The sequence below is a fragment of the Oncorhynchus keta genome, chromosome 14 (assembly GCF_023373465.1).
Source record: "Oncorhynchus keta strain PuntledgeMale-10-30-2019 chromosome 14, Oket_V2, whole genome shotgun sequence".
Taxonomy (NCBI): domain Eukaryota; kingdom Metazoa; phylum Chordata; class Actinopteri; order Salmoniformes; family Salmonidae; genus Oncorhynchus; species Oncorhynchus keta.
The window spans coordinates 56,776,813-56,791,503 of NC_068434.1; the positions used below are offsets into that span (position 1 = coordinate 56,776,813).

Consider the following 14,691-nt stretch of genomic DNA (forward strand, 5'->3'; position numbering starts at 1 on the left):
AAACAATAGTACTGGTTGTCAGATTATGCTAATGCTGGTGGCTGTGGCCCTGGTGAAAGGAGGCAGAGGATCCTGGCGAATGGAGAGGGCTGTGGCCTTTCTCTTCGAGGGGTGAATGATATGCAAACTGTACCAACATGTCCTTAAGAGGATTAGAACACTGCTTCAGATGCAGGCAGCACCGTGCTGATATAAGAGTGCCAAAAGACGGGGAAAGGTTTAAGTTACACGCATCGTCCCATCACGACACGGCGACTGCAGAACAGTAAAATACGCATGTTAAATGTATAAAGGTTTGAGGGCACGAATATAGCCTACAGTAACCATTCAAAGGTATGCTTATAAACTGATAATACAGATATCATAGCATAACTATATATTCAATAAGTAGGCAGTGCAATTCAGAGGCTACACAGTTGACATGCCATATATATTTGGCTAAGGAAGACGAAATTAAACATTAAGTAATCAAAATACACTTCAAGACGACAATGTCGAAAGATCATATCTGACAAGCATGAGGTAAATAACCGCTTAGGGTGAAAATAACAGGTTTTCTCCCATCGCCCTCTTTCGCGCTGCTTACTGTAGCAGTCAAAGAACAGGTGCATGGAATCTCAGAACAGAGCGCATTGTTCGAGGAGATATGGCTTTACTCCATTTGGGGAGGAGGGGCCTATGTTTAATACAAAGTTAATATCGATGTAATGCTTGTCACTGCTCCTCTGGATCTTGTGGCATTGATAATTCCCTGGATTTCTGGGGTTTATGCACTGCAACAGATGCCGCATTAAGGTTAGCTTAGCCCTCACCGGAGAGCCTTGTCTTACAGTCCATACACAGCCGCATTGTAGATTCTCTGAGATAAAGTTAGGCTGCATTAAATGACATTGATTAGTTAATTGAAATGTACAGCCGTTGGATACGCAATGAAAGTCAACAAACTTCTGTGCTTAACCTGGTCTTTGGATGTTTGGGCTGTTTTCATAACTGGTTTAAGAAAAGGTAGCGTATTATATCTATGGGCTGTTGTGTTTATAATCACTTCTTTATCTGCAGTTATGTATAGAGTAGACAGGGTACTTTTTTTTGTAGAAGACGGATATAATTTTTGATCAGTGTCATACCCATCTTCATTCTTCGTCAAAGAGTGAAATAAATGTTCCCCTAGACGAATGTATAGGCCGATAATGCAATAATGAAAAGAGAATTCCCCCACTTTGAAAATGAAACGGGACACCTCCTCGTGCGACACTAAAGAGGGGTAGATAGATTACTGGTGTCATTACAGGAGAATGCGCACCAGTCAGAGCAATCTGTCCATCGGCGAGTTGAAAAGATGGGGAGTTCCTTTTCCTTGACGTCACCATCAAATAATGGTAGAATAATAAACAGCTAACCACCTGTCGGACCCTGGACACAATGTTACGGCCCATACAGAAGCCTTCATGCATGGGTAACATATTTACTCAACCCATTCACTTAACGAAGCAGAAAGTGACGCAAGACAATGGTTAAGTTAATCTATTTAGTAAATTGTTTTGAGATGTGGAGGCAGCGTTAAGGACCTGAGGTCCGGGTCTTTCCATAGACCCCTTTCCGTTTCAATGCAGGAGCAGTCTGTCTTGTGTCAATTCGAGGGTGGTACAGAGGGGGGGTCCTGTAATATTTTAGAGATGTGCTTTTAATGGCTTTAATTCAGCCGGAGCCAGCTGTTTTTGCTCTGTTTGGTAAAAGAGGCCAAGACGTGGAAAGCTTGCAAAGCTAGTAGAAATTAGTCTCGGTGATCGAGGCTTCCTGCAAACCATCTGCTTGCAGTCACAAAAGGAGGATTTTCTGAGTAAACTAAAGAAATATAGGCTCATAAAAAAAGCTTTGAAGGTCTAGTTACTTTCGCGGTGAATGGTGACGGTGTTACGGCAGGTTCTCTTTTTTTTGGGGGGGGGGAGAGACCTTTTTTGGGGGCCAAGCAGAAAGGCTAACCCACGTCTGATAAGCGTTCACTTTCTCTCACATTGGAAATCATTTCACGGAGGCGTTCCGTTTTAATTAACGGATTGTGACCACTTTACATTCGATTAATGTTGAACCACTTAGGCTATCATTACTCGAATAACATATTCAATCAAACATAGGATAAATATATTGGCTGTATTGTTGATGAAACTTAGTCTACATTAAAAATCACGTGCTTAAAGTAATGCTTTGAAGTATGAAGCAAGAAAGTATAAACTAACATCATTAACATTCGTTTTTCGTTTGTTTTTTGTGCTTTAAAACATTTCGTTAACCTTGTTTGTACTGAAAGCAAATTATAGCCTAACTTGATGAGAATGTATTTAGGCTAATATGAATTAAACATTTCTGGTAGGTTGAATGCATTCAGTTGTGCAACTGATTAGGTATCCCATTTTCCTTCCCTAATGTTATTTTATTTCGTTAGCCTATATTTTTGTTTTGCTTTTAATAAACAAGTACGTTTTCGTAAACTATTCGTTTGACATATGCTTATTATTTTAGCCTATACACTATTTCGGCAAAAATAAAATAGTCGCATGAATGAATTTCTGTTTGGAAATTGATTTATTTGAACTCTAATGCCTGGTTAAAGACAGAGCAGACTAAACGCGACGGTAAACAGGCTCAAATCCCGCTTTAATGTGAGTTGTATACCAGCTTTCAATGTCCGCTCATATGAATGCGTTTTAAATCAAATCATAGATGCACTTTTATTCAGCTGGTTAAAACAGCAGAACAAAACCCGTCTATAGAAATAAAGCTTTTATTCCAGTAGGGCTTTATGAAAGCGGGAGAGGGGCGCCATGGCAGCTGATGGTGACAGTTCATGGTTAACAGGATCAGCAGTACGCGGTTAGGGCCGCACACTTCTCTGCGCTCGAATGTGCAGTGGGTCTACGTCTGGCGCACCGAATGAAGATTTTGCAAAGCCTGTGATATTTAACACATCTGTTAAAGCGTTCCGAGCGCAGAAATCCGTTTAAGACACTATTCCATGACGAGGTCTAGATTGACTGTTGAGAATCCGAGGAAACACGAGGCCAATGGACATTTTACGCAATCCACATATTCCTAAATAAATTCACATTTTAAAGTAGGGTAGTTATACAGGTTGCTAAATGAAACCGTGGCGATTAGACTTAGCCTATTGTTGTTATCATGATTGTGAAAATGATTGTCAATATTCATAGCCTATATTATTTGTTCATTCATGCAATATTTATTAATATTTATATGATTTATTGATTTATTTGTTGTTGTAATACGAATTAATTGTTGTTGTTTTCGTCATGATCGCGTTATTATAGCCTAAGCAATGTGGTATAAACTCAACTGCATTCAATTGTAATTTTTAGTGGGCTATAGCTTTCATTAGGACTTTTGATCCATTAAAACACAGCAGGGGAGACGAATAAATATAGCTACTTCTTCTGGTTAAGCCCTCATTCAGAAGCTCCAAATTATGTCTGAATCTTTTAGGATAGCTTTTTAATTAGCCTGCGTGCGTCTCCACCAAACAAAACCAAATCGCAGGGCCTCAATGGAACGTGGTCAATATGCAAAATTGATGACTATGGCTCTTTTGTGGAAGGGACATTGTGTGTTCCTTGCTTATGAAGTCTAATCCAATCATAAATTACACTCTCTAGCCAATCAACGATCCCGGGACGGCGCTTGAAAGCGACTCATGTAGAGAACTTTGTTGAACCTCATTGTTGAGGCTGACAGTTCTGAAAGGAGCTTTGGGGCAGCCTGCTATAAAACGCCTCTCCCCAGAGTAGAGGGGCCAGAGGAGTAAAGCTCGTCATTCAGATTGGAACCTATCAGATCCTCACTTGTTCTTGACGGAGTATTTCAACAGATCGTTTCGTGTTGCGTTATACTACAGACGGGACCATGATGATCCCAAGCGTCCTTGCGCCTAATGCGATGTACCCAGGCCTTTACCGCCCCTCCGCCTCCATGCCGCTCCAACGGTCTCTGCAGAACGCGTTTCCAACCCACTCCAGCTTTCTAGTGGAGGACCTGCTGCGGATAAGCAGGCCGGCGGAGTACCACTTCAGCCGGACGCTCCCCTCAGCAAGCGTCTCCCCGGCGACAACCACCACAACCATGTCCTTCAGTGCCATGCCACAGGAGCGCATCGTCTCTCCAACTGCCTCGACGCGTGAATCATGCTCTCCGAAAACGTCACAACCGAGTAGTAAAGACCCAACGTATCTTAAATTTGGAGTCAGCGCAATCCTGGCCCCATCACCAAAGACCGGTAAGTGTGACGTTGGGAAAGTTGTACCTTCTTTACAATTGTTAAATTTGAGCAGTTTCTTACACTTAGCGTATTGTAAAACAGATCAAAACATGTTTGTCTTTTCATGAGTGTTGCCTTGATTGTTGGCGTTCCTTGACACGTTATTTTCCTCTACAGCATCGTTGCCTCCCGCCATCCACCACAGTATGCACCCCAAGGCCTTCTCTCTCCCCTACTTCGACGGATCCTTCCACCCCGCCTTCTTCAGGTCGACATATTTCCCAGGTAAATAACGCATCACGCACTTTCAGACACCGTTGAATTGCACTTTGCGCACAGTTGATACTCACCCCTCCCTCGCCAGGGACAACGTTCAGAACTTTTCATGTCAACATGTTTTGTTGAACGACTCTCCAAAAGGAATCGAAATAATGCTTGGAATGCTTTCTGCAAAAGCTCTGAAAGTTGCACCTATTTGCACATGCCCTGTATAGGCACTTAGCTTGTGAACTTTTTCAGCGCTTTCAGAGTGGGTGTGGTGGGTGGGTGGAATTGATTCCATTCGCACTGACTTCTTTGCTGCTGAGATCACTGGTCGCTAATAAAGCCCTCTGTTCCCCAAATGCTAATTAACCAATTATCCGAAATCATGACGGTTTAATTTCGAGGCGGGACGCGGGTCAAGCTCGTTCCCCCACCGTCTCATGCGATTGGGTCATTTTAGAGTCTCCTCCGCACAGTCCCGCGTTTTCCCACAGGGCAGGGGCACTGGGCCACAGGATGCCAACAAGGCTTTCAGCACCATGACCAATTTGGTCAGCTCCCCCCCGCGCAAGCCACCCACGCACCCCAGAGTGACTTCTACCAGGCGGGCAAGAGGCGTGGACCAGTCATACACTAATTTCCCTATTAGGCGCCATTCACAGCTCTCAATATTCTCACAAGACCACATAGCTTGTTGTTGTGCCTGATTATGGGAAGTGCAACCATGAGTTGTGGATATGGAGGTAGTTTTAGCCCAAGTTATTTGGCAATAAATGGTATGCTTACAGATAGGCATACATTTGAAAGTGTGCTATAATTAAGTGGTTTGGGAATAAGTATTATTTGCATGAACAATAATCAAATCAGTGCACATTGAAACATGTCAGTGTTTTGCTATATCCCTAACCTGAAAAAACACCACGCCTTACACGTTCCCCTTCGTCTCTCAGTTTTTAAACTCTGGGGCCAATCAACAGGGCGAGATAAAGAATAATCTCTTAGAAAAGTCTATAAAGTCGCTAGTCCGTGCTTTCATTCAGACAAACCATAATGGAGTTGGAGTCTTTTCATGGGCTGCGCTGAATACCTTCACAAAACAGCTCGAGCGGCCTGAATAGCTTTTCGTGTTCATTTAATGAAAATGATTTGAGGGCCGAAAAAAAATGCACCCTGGGCCCCTCGGCATCAGTATTCAGGTATGCAGTGGTGTTTAGTTTGAAAGTGTAAATCTCCTTTTGTTGCGATAATATATGGCCTTCGCAGCCTGTCCAGAGTCTTTTCTGCGTTAGTTCATTACTACACAATTACCGTTCACGGTTTATTAACTCCTCTATCCGCCCTCGCGGGGTTCCTTAAAGGATACGCTGCCTCTTTACCATACCAATGCGCCTGGGGACCGACCAATGTGCTAATTAGTCACCTCGTGCCATTTCACTCAAAAAGGAGATGTATTCCGCGGCCAAAGGGGAGAAGCATATTCAATCATAACAGATTGCAACGTTTGTACACAAGTGTAGAAGAAGTAGGCTAGTTGGCTAAAGAAATAGCCTTCCAGGGGACAGAGGTTAACGTCTATTTTAAGCCCATTGCTAGGTTTTGGCATGGTTTTATGAATGAACAGTGTTTATTTGTTGAATCAACGTTTCCCCCTCTCCTCTTCTATAGCATCTTCATCGGTCGTGCCCATCCCAGGGACCTTCTCTTGGCCCCTGGCCAACAGAGGGAAGCCGAGGAGAGGGATGCTCCGACGGGCAGTGTTCTCTGACGTGCAGCGCAAAGCTCTGGAGAAGATGTTCCAGAAACAGAAATACATCAGCAAACCAGACAGGAAGAAGCTGGCCTCAAAGCTCGGTCTCAAAGACTCGCAGGTGAATCATTTCATTTGATTTGCACAGGGCTACGCTGTGCGTAATACGCGCGCAATTACTCTAACGCATATGCATGCTAAAGTCGATACTGTTTGTATTATTGAAACTCTCTAATAAAGTCAACCTCTACAAATTTAAACCGAACTAACTGGTTATACTTTTCCTTCTCCGTCGCCAGGTTAAAATCTGGTTCCAGAACCGCAGAATGAAGTGGAGGAACTCTAAAGAGAGGGAGCTCCTGTCTTCAGGAGGTTGTCGCGAGCAGACCCTGCCCACCAAAACGAACCCACACCCAGACCTCAGCGACGTCGGCAAGAAGTCCTCCGCGGAGGAGGACGAGATGGAAGAGAACCCATTCGGCGCTAGAGGCGCGCCTGGCCTTTGCCATTCCCCCGCAGCGGGGCACGAGCTGTCCAACAGCGGCGGATCGAACCTCTCGTCGCCATCTCTCTCCAGCAAGCACTCGGAATTCTCAGAATCAGATGAAGAAGAGATCACAGTTTCTTAATTGATTTATAAAAACTCAGATATGTTTATAAAATGGTTATCCACAGGTTAACTGTACCTATGTGACCATGTTTGCAAGAGTCTGTATCCCTTAATTTAGACCCAACTACTAAGAAATGTATTTATTTCATATTCCACAATATTTTCAAACAATGAACTTCTGTCAAATCAATTTAGGCTACATCCATGATTATTTCTTTTAAAAAATAACTGCAGGGTTTATTTTATAGAAAGGGCCGGCTCTAGCCTTCTGGGGGGCCCTAAGGGAGATTTTGTTGGGGGGCCCCCACCAAGAGGGCAATTTTTTTTAGTGGCTCCCCTCTTGACACCAGCGTTTTAAAGTGCATTTCCTTTAATTCTACACATTTTGACATGTGGCGAATGGAAAATGTTGCAGTTATAAAGAAAGTTTTCAGCAGGTCTACACACTTTGCCATGGGGTGGAAAGAAAATGTGGCATTTTTATAACACATTTCATGCAATTCTACTCATTTCCCCATGGAGTTGTAAAACATTTTTGCAGCTTTAAAGCAATTTCTTTGCAGTTCTACATATTGCGCCATGGTGTGGAGTGAAAATATTGACATTTTATAATAATGTCATTAAATTCTACTCATTTTGCCATGACATGTCATGTTAATGATAGCTGAGTGAGAGTGATTAATGGGGCCCTGGGCTCGGTCGGAATTCGGCCATGATTTTCTACAAGTTTAGATGACTGGCTAGACTAACTTACCAATCTAAAAAATTGTTTGCAGGAATGGCTAATTGAGTGACTGACAAAACAAGAGAAGAGCTGCTGATGCACAACCAAATTTCAAACTTGCACCTTGTGTATTCTACTATTCTAACTCTCAACAGTAAGTTGAGAACCTGACTGAGTTCAAAGAAATGATATAGTGGGCCCAAGTGGCCCTAAGCGACCGCTTATATCGGTTATGCCTGGAGCCGTCCCTGTTTATAGGATATACTTAGAAATTATTTGCTGTTTTGCACAGCTCTTTCAATTGTACAGTATTTTGTACAACTATTTGTATGGATATTTTATGCCAAGAAAATGGAGTGACCTGGACTTAACAGTTTTTATTGAAAAGTGTAGACATTTCGTGCATAATTTATACGGATTTGTTAATTCAATGTATTGTGTGTGTGTATATATATATATATGTGTGTTAATATTTCACTATGTTTGTTATTTCAATGTATTGTGTGTGTATATGTGTTAATATTTCACTATGTTTTGTACAAATACCAAATAAAATGTAACAGCTACATGGTATAACTTCTGTTACAAAACGGAAATGAACAACAGTAAAATAAAAATCATTAAATAGATCGATAGGTTTATGCTCGTAGAGAGCCATAATTGATAGTCACATTTGCATGAATTAATAAATAACCATGATTTTTATTGAATCACAAATAACTTAAGACTAGTACAGTGATCTTCAGAATCAGTTCTCCAAGCTCTGGAGAGAACATTGACGATAAACTCCACACGCCTGCTCTGACGCAAAAGAGACTGTACACAAAATACTCATTTTCAAGTAGTTACAAATTGGCTAGAAAAGTCATCAAAATGTTGCAAGGTAATCAAGTATTTACACTGTTATGTTACATATGTTTTTGTGTGTTTTTTTTGTGTTTTTTTTTTTTACATAGGAAAGAAGGCTACACATTCATTAAGTTTTAAGAACATGTGATTTCAACAGCAACTCCGTTCATTTCACCATCCCAAACTTCTCAAAGCGAGCAGGTCGTTTCACCGGTGGACATACAGACAAGCACATACATATCCGGTGTTTGTTGTGCTTGCATTCACTATGACAAGACGCCCTCTCCAAATGCACAGACACATTTGATTTGTAAATGAGCAAAGACTGTACGCTCCCCAAAAACTAGTCACAAAATCGGATCACTTGCTGTACATCTTCTTGGCAGTGCTGAAAAACTTTAAAGAACTGACATAAGGCTTGGCTTCAATTTTGAGTTTGAAATGAATGTTGCATAGGTTTGATGACTTAAGAACTCTGAAAGATAATGGAAGCGACGCTGGAAACAAATAACCTAATCGGACCCCAAAAAAACACACTTCTCCTCCTAGGATGAAGGTTTTTGGAGGAAAGGGGACAATATACACAATTTCTGAAGCCAAGAAAAAAAAAAAATCTGTTTTGACCTGAAGCCATAACCATTCTTAAATCTTTAACTTCTCCCATTTGTACCTTTTAAACATGACCTCAAGTAAAAATGACTTTAAACAAAGCAGCATATACATATTGTTACATATTCACTCAACATGTTGTCATGACAACAATAATCATTACACGTCACATGATCAAAACAGACAACAAGCATGGCAAAGGCGTAAAGGGGAGTATAGAAGGTAGATGAGGTATAGAGACTAAAACAATTCCTTAATAAACGTTCCCCCACATTTATTACAAAATTATGTGTACTTTGAGCACCAACCAATTTGTACTTTCCCCATCTCACAAATTGTCCTTAGTAAGTTATATCCAAACTTTTACAAACTTCTCAGCATTGGGAGCAATACAATTCATTACATGTTATTAAAGCCCAAGTCCCTTTCCCTATTCAAGCCCTAATAACCTCTTAATAACATGGCATTAGTGTTTGATATGACGATAGTCGACGCTGCTCTTCAAGCCACACCTGCCTCGGCACAACGCAAAGAGAGTGTCGACTTAAAGCCCTGTAAGTTTACGGCCAAAAAGACAAAATAAAAAAGTAGCTAAATGCACAAAGTCTGTTACAAAATAAAGTAAGGCATCCTTATTGAAGTTCAGTCCAGCACCAAAGTAGAGACTTTCGTCTGGAGAAGAAACTCATGCTACGGCGACCCGTTTGGGACAAAAGGAGTCACATGTAGGGGCAGGTGAATGGTGATGGGTGTGTGTGTGTGTGTGTGTGTCATTGGGGGCATAAGGAGGCATTTGGGAACCAGTGCATTTGGTCTGTGTGGAGATGATGAAGATGAGACCCCCAGCACCATGCTCCAAAGGAAAGGGCCTGTAGCTCAATCTGTAGCCCAGTTTGGAGCACTTGCAGCTGGGGAAGAGCCGTGAGGAGCCTGGCTTGCTGATTGTGGTGGGTTTGGCTCAAAGATGCGGTCTCTTTTATAAGGAGACCATGGTACTGATGCTGATAAGGAAAACGTCGAAGACGGTGAAGATGACGCACAGTGTAAAATCCTGGTTTATGTCAGTTGCTTTGTCTAAATGGCACGTCCGGATTGGACGTAGGAGAGCGGTTAGCCATGACGGTGCAAAAATAGAACAGCGCAGCAGCTTTCTGTTTCACCCCTATTTGTTTTCCTTCTTCAGTTCTTCTCTCATTTTGGGTTACCTGCACCCGTCGTGTTCTGGACATGACAATTAAAGTGGCTTGATTTTTTTGTGTGGACGTGAGCTTGAAAAACACATTCAAAAGAAATGTTGTATTGACTGAACATAAAAACGTTAACTGAATGTATTTGTGTCTTCTTGGGAAGGGGGAGGAGTCGGATCACAATGTTGACTCCAGTGTTGAGTCCAGGATGTCGTGTTGGTGACTGTTGCTGTTAGAGTCGCTGTCGTATCTCTGAGGGCTGGAGGAAGTGGCTGCTTCCTTCAGCCTCATTAGCATATTCATCTGAGGACGGAGACGCAGGGGTCAAAGGTTAGCGTGAGCGTGACCGTGCGTGCCTGCGTTGTCTCCTGGATCTGCAGTGCCTGCTTGTGTGTGTGTTATGTGTTCACGTCACCTGTTTTGAGCATTTGCGTGTATGCGCGCGCGTGTTGTCTCACCAGTGGGTCTGCGTCACAGTCGCTCTGCGGCGGCTCCTTCCTGATGCCCTCCCTGGGGGCGGAGTAACCGTCGAAGCCCACATCTTCTGGGCGGAGCTGCAGTAACGGGGGCCAGTCAGCAGGTGCGGTGGGCGTGGCTGACCAGGGGTAGCTGTCAATCACCCAGCATGCAGGGTCCTCCCACGCTGACCTACGGCCGTACAGCTACAGAGAGGGAGACGGATGGAGGGGAGAGAAAATTATAAGTATCAATGAAGAGGTATGATAATATTACGATAACACAGTGAGTGCCATAAATAATGCAAGTGCGTGTGTGCATATTTTTTGTATTTTTGTGACTGATATGTTTGTGTGTGTGCCTGTGTGAATCCACATGCATGTGTTGTACGTGTGTGTGTGTTGCATGCCTTTGTGTGTTTATAGCCTACCTGCAGTCCCTCTCTGATTGCCTCCAGCATGTAGGGAATGATGGAGTAGTTCCAGAGGTCTGTGAACCACACCCTGGAGCCAGCCACATCCATGGGACATGACAGGAAGAGGCGTGGCCCTGGGGAGGCAAAGGTCAAAGGTCAGATGGATGTTAAATAGTGCCACTGTGCCTTTCCTTCCAATTTGGAAAATTAGTTTATGGCCAGATGAGGTTATGAATATTGAGAATATTCTGACCAAAGCACAATAACATGCATAACACACATTATATGTGTCACGCCTTGGTCTTAGTATTTTGTGTTTTCGTTAATTATTTGGTCAGGCCAGGGTGTGACATGGGTTTATTTTGTTGTATTTCGTAATGGGGTTTTGTAGTTATTGGGATTGCGGCTGTGTAGGGGTGTTGCATAGGCTTGGCTGCCTGAGGCGGTTCTCAATCAGAGTCAGGTGATTCTCGTTGTCTCTGATTGGGAACCGTATTTAGGTAGCCGGGGTTTCACTGTGTATTTCGTGGGTGATTGTTCCTGTCTCTGTGTAGTGTTCACCAGATAGGCTGTAATAGGTTTCACCTTCCGTTTGTTGTTTTTGTATTTATGAGTTATTTCATGTATCGTTCCGTTTTTCTTCATTAAAGACATGAATAACCACCACGCTGCATTTCGGTCCGACTCTCTTTCAACAAACGAAGAACGCCGTTACAATATGTAAAAATATATTTTTGTCAGAAGTCCTCCGAGCACAAAATTTGCATAATGTCAAGATTAGTCCACATCCCACCCCATCAATTTTGTTGATCCAGCTATATGCCCTTAAACCTCAAATGAATGGAAAAGATAAGAACCACAAATCTCAAAATTACTGTGCTTATTTTTTCCATTAATTTTGGATTGGGGCATAGAGCTGGTTTATGACGTTCTTGTGTTTTCTACCTACCGATGGTAACGTCAGAGGAGCTGTGTGCCTCTAGGAAGCGGTTGAGGTGGTGCCAGACACGAGGGATCCAGTCGATGATCTTTACCAGCTCCAGGGTACGCTTGCGGCTGCCGATCTCCGTCTCGATCAGCTTCCTCCTCAGATAGCGACCAAGGAAGCCCTTCACCGGTTCCAAGTGATTGGCACACAGCACCCACCTGGTCACATATGCAAACAAGAGAGAGAGGAGGAGTTAATAGGTTAGGTACTCATTCATGAATACAGCCAATGAAGACACTCCATCTTTCCATTCTGAAGGAATGGAGAGAGGGCAATGGATTGCCTCCCAGTCTGTTGCTGCCACCTAGTGAAGAATCATGCAAAGTGCATTTCAAATTCAAACATTTTACTGTTTCATTTCAATTACTATTGAACTGTTGAGTTGGCCTACCTGAAGTTATGGTGGAGTTGTAGGTTGGGGGCAGAGGATGTGGCCTGGCTCATAGTACCGATGATGTAGGGGCTGGGAACAGAGAGAACACACACATACAGAAAATGTACACATTTACAATAAACACAATTGTGTGCGTGTGCGTGTGCATGTACTCACCAACATTGGTACTTGCAGTTGAAAACTCCGTTAAAGATTTCTCCCAGAGAGGAGACATGGTGCAGGTTATCCAGTATGACCACTAGAGGGCTCTCTGCCTCTGGCCTGTCACTGCTGCACTGCTCAGCCAGGCCTGATAGGTACTGACGCAATTCCTAGAGAGAGAAGAGAGAAGAGAGAAGAGAGAAGAGAGAAGAGAGAGAGAGAGAGAGAGAGAGAGAGGTTTACACACCAAGTCTTTTTTCAACGCACAAAAAAACCCTATTGAGTTGCTTTAACATAGACACACTTTTTCAAGTTCTGCCTCCAAGATACATATCTAATATAACAGGGGGGAAAGAAGGCAAATTAATTGTCACATCACACAAAGTATCGTCTCGCCAGTTGGTGAGGTGCTTCAGCGGCATAGCTACGTACCTTGCTAGATTTGTGGTCCACGTTAAAGGTGACGACGGAATGAGGGGTCAGGGGTCGGCCCTCCTGCAGGAGCAGGTGTCTTGCCAGACGATGAGCCAGGTGTGTTTTACCGGTGCCGCTGGGGCCAGAGAGAATGACACGGCGGTGCTCCCTCAGCAGAGACACGTAGCGCTGCAGCATGGGCTTAGGGATCAGGGTGTCAAACACCAGGCAGTCCACACTCTCACTGCTCACACCTAGAGAGAGAGAGAGAGAGAGAGAGAGAGAGAGAGAGAGAGAGGGAAATGCTTACACACAGAACCCATATGCACAATACACACCAGGTCGTAGGGAGAGATACACACATTTAGAGAAACACACAAACTCCTTACCTTTGAGCCTGATGTTGATGGTGTCGCTGTCTCCAACCAGGTAGCCGCAGGGCAGCAGCTCGGGGGGGTGAGCGGTGCTGGTGTTGCTATGACGATGCACATCCCCGATGTTGTATCCCTCCACACTGTCACAGGTCAGCCCCAGCTGGCTCACTGGGTCCACATGGGTGATGTACTCCTACAGAAGCATAAGGTCAAAGGTCAAGGGTTAGGTGATATGCAACTCTACTATGAATTGTTTTGTATTACTTATTTTGATATTGGAAAGAGAAATCAAATTAATTTGTATTTGTTTTAATTATTGATCCCCTTGGCAGCAGCTACTCTTCCTGGGGTCCAGCAAAATTAAGGCAGTTTATACAATTTTAGAAAACATTACAATACAATCACAGATTTCACAACACAATGTGTGCCCTCAGGCCCCTACTCTACCACTACCACATATCTACAGTACAAAATCCATGTGTACATGTGTGTATAGTGCGTATGTTATTGTGTGTGTGTGTGTGTGTGTGTGTATGCATGTGTCTGTGCCTATGTTTGTGTTGCTTCACAATCCCCGCTGTTCCATACGGTGTTTTTGTAATTGTTTTTTAAAATCTATTTTACTGCTTGCAGCAGTTACTTGATGTGGAATAGAGTTCCATGTAGTCATGGCTCTATGTAGTACTGTGCGCCTCCCATAGTCTGTTCTGGACTTGGGGACTGTGAAGAGACCTCTGGTGGCATGTCTTGTGGGATATACATGGGTGTCCGAGTTGTGCGCCAGTATTACAAACAGACAACTCTGCGCATTCAACATGTCAATACCTCTCATAAATACAAGTAGTGATGAAGTCAATCTTTCCTACACTTTGACCCAGGAGAGATTGACATGCATATTAATAATGTTAGCTCCCTGTGTACATCCAAGGGCCCAGCCGTGCTGCCCTGTTCTGAGCCAATTGCAATTTTCCTTTTTTTGTGGCACCTGACCACACAACTGAACAGTAGTCCAGGAGCGACAAAACTAGGGCCTGTAGGACCTGCCCTGTTGTTAGTGCTGTTAAGGTAAGAGTAGCGCTTTATTATGGACAGACTTCTCGCCATCTTAGTTACTGTTGTATCAACACGTTTTGACCATGACAGTTTACAATCCAGGGTTACTCCAAGCAGTTTAGTCGCCTCAACTTGTTAAATTTCCACATTATTTATTACAAGATTTAGCTGAGGTTTAGGGTTTAGTGAATGATTTGTC

General features: G+C 43.3%; 2 protein-coding genes across 8 annotated transcripts in view; one reads left to right on the forward strand and one right to left on the reverse strand.

The window, feature by feature from the left end:
* Positions 1 to 1,687: 1,687 nt before the first annotated feature.
* On the forward strand, positions 1,688 to 7,830 carry LOC118393644 (homeobox protein DBX1-A-like). Its single transcript, XM_035786528.2, has 4 exons — positions 1,688 to 4,285; positions 4,445 to 4,552; positions 6,197 to 6,399; positions 6,578 to 7,830. The coding sequence occupies exons 1-4, from the start codon at positions 3,916 to 3,918 to the stop codon at positions 6,905 to 6,907; spliced, it is 1,011 nt and encodes a 336-aa protein (XP_035642421.1). The 5' UTR covers positions 1,688 to 3,915; the 3' UTR covers positions 6,908 to 7,830.
* A 464-nt stretch (positions 7,831 to 8,294) lies between these two features.
* The window catches only part of LOC118393643 (neuron navigator 2-like), a 137,084-nt gene continuing 130,687 nt past the window's right edge, over positions 8,295 to 14,691 (reverse strand). For all 7 annotated transcript variants that reach the window (XM_052461950.1, XM_052461945.1, XM_052461946.1 and 4 more), the window contains 8 exons: positions 13,455 to 13,632; positions 13,084 to 13,319; positions 12,667 to 12,821; positions 12,508 to 12,579; positions 12,078 to 12,274; positions 11,144 to 11,262; positions 10,716 to 10,919; positions 8,295 to 10,560 (listed from right to left, as the gene is read on the reverse strand). In XM_052461950.1, the coding sequence (XP_052317910.1) occupies positions 10,435 to 10,560; positions 10,716 to 10,919; positions 11,144 to 11,262; positions 12,078 to 12,274; positions 12,508 to 12,579; positions 12,667 to 12,821; positions 13,084 to 13,319; positions 13,455 to 13,632 (1,287 nt within the window). In that variant the 3' untranslated portion in view covers positions 8,295 to 10,434. The remainder of the gene's footprint in view (positions 10,561 to 10,715; positions 10,920 to 11,143; positions 11,263 to 12,077; positions 12,275 to 12,507; positions 12,580 to 12,666; positions 12,822 to 13,083; positions 13,320 to 13,454; positions 13,633 to 14,691) is intronic.